General features: G+C 42.8%; 1 protein-coding gene across 3 annotated transcripts in view; it reads right to left on the reverse strand.

Annotated features, from left to right (window-relative positions):
* FBXL20 (F-box and leucine-rich repeat protein 20) overlaps nt 1-8,758 on the reverse strand; it is a 182,518-nt gene extending 173,760 nt beyond the window's left edge. For all 3 annotated transcript variants that reach the window (XM_011984730.1, XM_011984731.1, XM_011984729.1), the window contains exon 1: nt 8,456-8,758. In XM_011984730.1, coding sequence (XP_011840120.1) covers nt 8,456-8,497 — 42 coding nt within the window. In that variant the 5' untranslated portion in view covers nt 8,498-8,758. The remainder of the gene's footprint in view (nt 1-8,455) is intronic.

The raw sequence follows: 8,758 nt of genomic DNA on the forward strand, positions 1-8,758 counted from the left end.
AGCACTTTGGGAGGCTGAGACGGGTGTGTCACCTGAGGTCAGTAGTTCAAGACCAGCCTGGCCAATATGGCAAAACCCCATCTCTACTAAAAATAAAAAAATTAGTTGGGCATTGTGGCGGGTGCCTGTAATCTCAGCTACTTGGGAGGCTGAGGCAGGAGAATCACTTGAACCCGGGAGGCGGAGGTTGCAGTGAGCTGAGATCGCACCATTGCACTCCAGCCTGGACAAGAAGAATGAAACTCTGTCTCAGGGAAAACAAAATAAATAAATAAACAAATAATAAATAAATAAATAAACTGAGAATGCTTCCCCAGTTTTCACTTTGAAATGTATTCTCCACTTGATGAGAAAGTCACACCAGCAAACACCACACTGGTTACTATATTTCATTAAGTTTGGGCCAGGATTTTATATATATATTGCCAACCTTCACTTCCATTTATGGAAGTGTTGTTAGATATAATTTCTGTCTTAGCACCAAAGTAAAGCCTAAGATCAACTTAATTACTCACTTACATGGAATTGGATTTCCTTTTTTGTTTTGACCAGAAATTCCTGGGATCAAGGACAAAAATCATATATAAATTCATTTTATTTCCACCTGACTACAACTGTTAGATAAGAGGCTTATTAAAAGAGTATCATAAAATCAGTTTGAGGATACATGATTAGGGAATAAGTAGGTTACTTACTTAGAGCTATAATTCACATGCCTAATAAATAATTATTTAATCTTTACTAAATACCCAAAAAAATCATTATTTTAAGAGAAACAGGCCGGGCACGGTGGCTCACGCCTGTAATCCCAGCACTTTGGGAGGCCAAGGCTGGCGGATCACGAGGTCAGGAAATCGAGACCACCCTGGCTAACATGGTGAAACCCTGTCTCTACTAAAAAATACAAAAAAATTAGCTGGACGTGGTGGCGGGCACCTGTAATCCCAGCTTCTTGGGAGGCTGAGGCAGGAGAATGGTGTGAACCTGGGAACCAGAGCTTGCAGTGAGCCGAGATTGCGCCACAGCACTCCAGCCTGGGCAACAGAGCAAGACTCCATCTCAAAAAAAAAAAAAAAAAAACAAGAGAAACAGTCTTCAAAAGCTAATGCAAATTTGGTTTGGATTTATCATATTAAATACATAACTTTGTTTTTTATAAAAGTTATACAAAGGCAAGACGAATTGAGCACAAACACTATTGCACAGTTCAATATCACCACCTATTGTTAGTTGCTGTTAAGTAAAAATGTTTTATATATCTAATGGATCCAACTATATTAAGACATAAAACTGTAAAACCACAGCTGAATGCCTTGGCTTTTCTGAGTCAATATTTGGATGGGAGGGGTCTGATCTAAGAATTGGTTTAGTCTCACTAAGTCTGAAGACCAAGTAGGAAAACAGTGTAAAGACAACTATGCACAAGTAGCTAAATTTGGTCACTTTAAGGGCATTCTTTCTTCTCCCTCCCTCCTTTGGATTTTCCTGGTGTCATGGAATATTTTATTTTGAACATCTAAAAATACCTTTCCAAAACCACAGTACTAGTTAGATTACTGAAACTTTTTTTTTTTTTTTTGAGATGGAGTCTCGTTCTGTCGCCCAAGCTGGAGTGCAGTGGCGCGATCTTGGCTCACTGCAAGCGCCGCCTCCCAGGTTCACACCATTCACCTGCCTCAGCCTCCCAAGTAGCTGGGACTACAGGCACCCGCCACCATGCCTGGCTAATTTTTTTTTTTTTTTTTGTATTTTTAATAGAGACGGGGTTTCACCATGTTAGCCAGGATGGTCTCGAACTCCTGACCTCGTGATCAGCCCACCTCAGCCTCCCAAAGTGCTGAGATTACAGAATTTTTGCTTTTTTATTTTTTAAGATGGAATCTCACTCTGTCACCCAGGCTGAAGTGCAGTGGCACAATCTCAGCTCACTGCAACTTTCACCTCCCTGGTTCAAGCGATTCTCCCACCTCAGCCTTCTGAATAGATGAAATTACAGGCGTCCGCCACTACACACGTCTAATTTCTGTAATTTTAGTAGAGACGGGGTTTCACCATGTTGGCCAGGCTGGTCTTGAACTCCTAACCTCAAGTGATCTGCCCATCTTGGCCTCCCAAAGTGCTGGGATTACAAGCCCGAGCCACTGTGCGCAGCCAGATACTGCACCCGGCCAGATACTGAAATTTTTAATTCAGTTTCCCGTATGTTACCAGTTGAGAAACAGTAACCTAAGGAGCAGGAATGAGATCCTTGGCCTATAAGCAAGCATTTATAAATTTGCTAGAAAAATGAGATAAAGATTTGAAAACAGACAACTTTAGGAATGAAAAGAGATAGATTTTTTAAAAATTAGGATTAAAAAGCATCAACACTAACAGTTAAAACTGACAAACGACCTGAAACATAAGACTTTAAAAGTGTGACCACTTGTAGGCCGGGCGCGGTGGCTCACACCTGTAATCCCAGCACTTTGGGAGGCCAAGGTGGGCGGATCACTTGAGGTCAGAAGTTCTAGACCAGCCTGGCCAACATGGCAAAACCCTGTCTCTACTAAAAATACAAAAATTAGCCAGGCATGGTGGCACACCCCTGTAATCCCAGCTACTCGGAAGGCTAAGGCAGGAGAATCGCTTGAACCTGGGAGGTGGAGACTGCAGTGAGGCAAGATCATGCCACTACACTCCAGCCTGGGCAACACAGTGAGACTCTGTCTCAAAAATAAATAAATAAATGGTAAAAGGACCCATGATTATGCAATAAAGAAACATCAATAACACTGTTCAAAAAGGACAGATTGAACGGGTCCAAAATGCCCAGGCCTTTGATACATATTTTCTGTAAGTTAGATAATTGCTCTCAAACCAATTGCTAGAGTGTAAAAAACAAAATTCCTTAGTTTTACCAGTACTCAATCCCATTGCAAGGGTTTTCAAAAGAAACAAATTACTGTCACCCACTGGAAAAATATATACCACTTTCACACGCACCAATTTGGAAATACGGCTATTTTCTATGCACAATGTTCTTTAAATTAGACGATAAAAGTTTTAATGGATAAAAACGTCTTTATTTCAGCCTTAACAGTGTATTCTGAGACTGAGCCTACAAACTTAAATATTATAGTGGCTGTTTCAGAAAAAATGGCCAGGGAAATATGATCTTCTGCTTTTATTCAAAAATCACAGATTCATAGGATTCCAGAAAAAAGGTACCTTAGTGATTGATTCTAATTCCCTTGCTTTATAGAAGAGGGAAATCACCAAGCTAGAAAAGTAAAAAGAATGACTAGGCCGGGTGTCGTGACTCACGTCTGTAATTCCAGCACTTTGGGAGGCTGAGACGGGTGTGTCACCTGAGGTCAGTAGTTCAAGACCAGCCTGGCCAATATGGCAAAACCCCATCTCTACTAAAAATACAAAAATTAGCTAAGCATGGTGGCGGGTGCCTGTAATCCCAGCTACTTGGGAGGCTGAGGCAGGAGAATCTCTTGAACCCGGGGGTTGCAGTGAGCCAAGATTGCACTATTGCACTCCAGTCTGGGAGACAAAAGCGAAACTTCTTCTCAAAAAAAAAAAAAAAAGAAAAAAAGAAAAAGAAATGACCAAGGTTACAGTTACTTGCTGGCAAAAAATTAAGATTAATATCCAGGTCTTGCCGGGCGTGGTGGCTCACACCTGTAATCTCAGCACTTTGGGAGGCCGAGGCAGGCGGATCATGAGGTCAGGAGATTGAGACTATCCTGGCTAACATGGTGAAACCCGTCTCTACTAAAAATACAAAAAAAATTAGCCAGGCATGGTGGTGGGCGCCTGTAGTCCCAGCTACTCGGGAGGCTGAGGCAGGAGAATGGCGTGAACCCGGGAGGCAGGGCTTGCAGTGTTGCAGTGAGCTGAGATCGCACCACTGCACTCCAGCCTGGGCGACAGAGCAAGACCCCAGCTCAAAAATAAAAAAATCCAGGTCTCTTCACTCACAATGTAGTATGCTCTTTTTGTCATGCCACATTTTAAGATTTTTGTTATTTTGTTGTTTGTTTGAGACAGAGTCTTACTCTGTCACCCAGGCTGGAGTGCAGTGGCGTGATCTCGACTCACTGCAACCTCTGCTTCCCAGGTTCAAGCGATTCTCATGCCCCAGCCGTTGGAGTAACTGGGACTACAGGTGCACGCCACCATGTCCAGGTAATTTTTGTATTTTTAGTAGAGACAGGGTTTCACCACATTGGCTAGGCTGGTCTCAAAGTCCTGAGCTCAGGTGATCCGCCCGCTTTGGCCTCCTAAAGTGCTGTGATCACAGGCGTGAGCCACCATGCCCAGCCAGATTTTTGTTACTTTGGATAAAATGAAGCAAGTAGGCAAACAAATATTACATGCTAGGGTTACAGGTTGCATGTAATATTACAGATTTATAAGAAAGGCAGTGAGGTATAATGAAAAACCATAATGAACATGGATTCAAAATACCCAAATTGGAGCATATCACTTTCTAACTTACGGGTTCTTATCTCCAGGCACTGTTTAAACTGTAAAATGGTATCTGAATGTCAGTCAGTGTTACCACTATGATTATTTTTTAACGTTTGGCTTTTTAATAAACCCATTAAGACAGAATTTTCCTCTAACAGTACTATATCCTTATAATGAAACCACTAAGAGTATGACAAAGTGGAGAGGCTTAACTGAAAGAAACCTAAGCTTGGACTCAAGTGCTAGCCTAGATATTTAAACACTAATCTCACTAAGTGTTAAGATAATGTCAATTATGGGGCTTAAAATGAAGGTGGGCAGGTGTGGTAATCACGCCTGTAATCACAACACTTTGGGAAGCCGAGGAGAGGATCACTTGAGCCCAGGAATAGCAAATACAAAATAAAATATAATGGATGAACTTTGGAAAAGCTCTTTTCCAAAAATTTTATAGACTTCTTGCTAGTTATACTAAAAACAAAGCAGGATGACAGTGGAGTCAAAAAAAAAAATGCAGATTGGAATCCTGGCTCCCCCACTTACTAGCTGTGCAATTTGAACACCTTACTTAACCTCTCAGGCCTCCAGTTTCCTCAAGTGTAAAACAGAATAGTAAAACTAGAGATAACTAGCCGGGCGCAGTGGCTCACGCCTGTAATCCCAGCACTTTGGGAGGCCAAGGCAGGTGGATCACCTGAGGTCAGAAGTTCGAGACCAGCCTGGCCAACATGGTTAAACCCCGTCTCTACTAAAAATACAAAAATTAGCCAGGCGTGGTGGTAGGCGCCTGTAATCCCAGCTACTCGGGAGGCTGAGGCAGTAGAATCGCTTGAACCCGGGAGGTGGAGGTTGCAGTGAGCCGATATCGCACCACTGCACTCCAGCCCGGGGACAAGAGCGAGACTTCATCTCCAAAAAAAAAAAAAAGAAAGAAAAAGAAAACAAAAGAAAAACTAGAGGTAACTGAGGTAAAACATCTGGCTCAGTGTCCGGCATGCAGGAAGTGTTCAATAACCATCATTAAATTTGAAAAAAAATTACTAAAATTTGCTACAAAGTTTACTATAATAAAAAATATCTGAATGGTAAGTTTTAATTAAGTGACTAACACAATTCAGCACCTACTACATTAACCTACAAGGGTTATTACTATATACATTTAATGCCCAGGTGACACAGCAAGGAAAACATGAATTTTCACATCTCTCGATCTCTTAACTAGAGACTCTTTATTCAGTAGTCATCTACTTTGGCTATTCTACAAGATGCTACACATCTGGCTAACAGGTACTCGCCCTTGTTGTTGTTGTTGTTGTTGTTTCTTTTGGAGACGGAGTCTCTCGCTGTGTCGCCCAGGCTGGAGTAAAATGGCACAATCTCGGCTCACTACAACCTCCACCTCCTGGGTTCAAGCGATTCGCCTCCTGCCTCAGCCTCCTAAGTAGCTGGGATTACAGGCTCCCACTACCACGCCCAGCTAATTTTTGTATTTTCAGTAGAGACCAGGTTTCACCAGATTGGTCAGGCTGGTCCACCCACCTCGGCCTCCCAAAGTGCTGGGATTACAGGCATGAGCCACCTCACCTGGCCCCTTGGTTTTAACTTAAACATCTTTTTTTATATATATAGCTCTAACCCAGAGTGGGAGATTTAAGGTGTGTGGCCTCCAGTTATAACATACAAAAGCATACCTATAAAAGGATTTCAATGAACCAACTATCTAAAATTCATAGAGCTGCAGTTATTTTCTCCAAGAAAAAAACATCTTATACAGCCATAATTTTAAATTAGCTATTATGTGATATAAACATTTCATGCATCCACAAAAATTCTCAGTGAGAGATCTGCTATCTGCTTACAGTTGTAAAATTATCAGTTCTTTAAGAAGCAAAGACTGTAATTTTGAGGATTTAAAATATCATTTGATGTAAATGTTTAGATCTGCTTTATTTGCGTATCTTTTATTGACTGAAAGTAAATATTTAAAATATTTTCAACATATAAGCAGTAAGTTTATTTACTACTTTCTAAGAAGCCAATTACTAATTGTCTCAGTCCTTGTAAATTAGGTCAATAAAGAGGTAAATGGTTTTAAGAAATACTCAATGAACTTCATTAACACTATCATTTCTAGCCATTCTCATCTGTATTCTGGCATGGAACACGTCACATTATACTAAGTGAATAGCTTTTAGTTTATAAACAAACACTTATTTAATCATGAAACCGTCCAAGAAGGATTTCCCCCCCTTATTCTTTTTTTTTACCTTCTCAGATCATATTTAGAAAGCTTTAGTTGCCAGCTACATCAGCTACAAGTTAAAAAGAAACCTCTTAATAAAGCAACAAATTTTCTTAGCACTTTATTATAGTATGCCACCCCTACAGAGACTGTAAATTAAAATATAAGAGAATTATAAAAATAGAAAATAGCAATGTAATTTTAAAGTACACACAAGAGAATACTTTCCAACAATTATTCAACCTAAAACGAATAGCAAACTGATAAAGAGCTAATTCCACAGGCAAAAGACTGTCCCCGACTCAAATCTTCAGTATCTGGAACTGCCTTTCAAGATTCCTGTTAACTGCTGAATATCTATTCAGTAATTTTAGTGACATTCTAGATTTTTACAGTACTACTGAATACGAAACCACCGTAAATTAACTTTAGTGGGGCTCTGTACATGAGGGTCATCCAATGTCCTATTAAAAACCAAATAATATATTCCATAATATCTTCTTCTAGTGATCAAGTTAAATACTAAAACTCTAAGAAGGCCAATTCTTTGATTTTCTCCACTCTTCGAGTACAACAGTAACACTGTAGCTCTGAACTTAAACTCACCCCAAACACTTCCTATCTTGATCTTCGCGGATCAATTCAAATTATTTTCCAGTTCGCATAATAAGAAATCAAAGAATAGATTAAACTGACAACCCTTAAAAGTTTTCACTCCCTGCACCTAATTGTCCAGTTTCTTAAACTTTTGTCTCGCCGTCTTACAATTTCATCTCTCAAATGGAGATGAAGAAAAACACCGAGTGAGATTGTCCACTGAGCTGTGAGTGATCCCAGGTCAGCCTGGTTCTCTGCCAGAAACGACCAGGTGACATTTACTCTTCCTGTAGAAGTTTCTTTCTCTTGACCCTCAAGGAACCTTCCAGAATATTGTTACACTATTATAATTCATCAGTAGTTACAACACTTCACTTCCCAAAGGAATCTCTTCCCTGCACGATGACTACTCTCTAAAGACGCTTTCAAGACCTTCCACTCCTCAATTCCAGGACAGTAAACCTCCCTCGCTAGAGGAGAAAAAGTTCCTAAAAGACAGACCGGAATGGATTTGCTGAACTTTCGTTCCAATCTCAAAGCATGTAGACATCCAAGGGTTCCCAGAAACAATGAGCTACAGAAGTACAGACTACACGGGGAAAAAGAGGAAGTATCAGAACAATACCCAAACCAAACACAGCACCGAAAACCCGTGGTCGCCTCTATCATCCCAGACTACCGCCCCCACTTCCCTAGTTTCACCAAGGTCTCAAACTTGGAGAAATGGCATCCATCCCCTAATTTCCTCCCTCAATAGACAACAAACGCGTCACGAAGAAAGTGGCAGAGAGAGAAGCAGCAGGCTCTGGTGCACCGGAGCCGTGATGGCTGGGTAGAAGGAGGCAAGCCAAGGGTTGTGTAAAGAATGGAAAGCTGAGCGATCCTGGGGGAGGGGGGAATTAGGGCGCCCAAGCTAATCCCCCGCCGGGGCCCGCCGGTGGGAAGAGACGGGGGGCGAACCGGCGAGGGGACTGGTGGCAGCCGGCTGCGCTGGGCTTTCGGGTCGCAAGAAAGGGGAGCAGAGTCTGGCAGCCCCGCCAGTGGGTGGGTGACGGCGCCCGCCAGGGAGGAGGCTCCGTGCGGGGCGGACGTTTTGGGATCAGAGAGCGCGACCCGTCCTCCTCACGCCGCCTGAGACCCCCAAGCTCACACCTCAAATCTGCTCTTGGTCACTCCGTTCACGTCCCTCCTCATGGGGCCGGCGGGTGCGGCCCGGGCCGGGCTCTGCGGCGAGCGGAGTGCACAGACCTGGGGCCCAGGACAGGCCCGGGAGTTCCGGGACGGGGACTGGGTGCCGAACGGATGAGGCCGGGGCCGTGGGACGGGAACGAGAGACCTCTCGGCTCCGGCTGGGCCTCCACCACCTCCCGTGGCGCCAGCGGCCGCAACGACTGCACGTCGCTAGCTCGGCTCTCTCCTCAGCCTCAACTTCAACCCAAAACAAAAACACTCCCC

The sequence above is a fragment of the Mandrillus leucophaeus genome, unplaced genomic scaffold, assembly GCF_000951045.1.
Source record: "Mandrillus leucophaeus isolate KB7577 unplaced genomic scaffold, Mleu.le_1.0 Scaffold272, whole genome shotgun sequence".
Lineage (NCBI taxonomy): Eukaryota > Metazoa > Chordata > Mammalia > Primates > Cercopithecidae > Mandrillus > Mandrillus leucophaeus.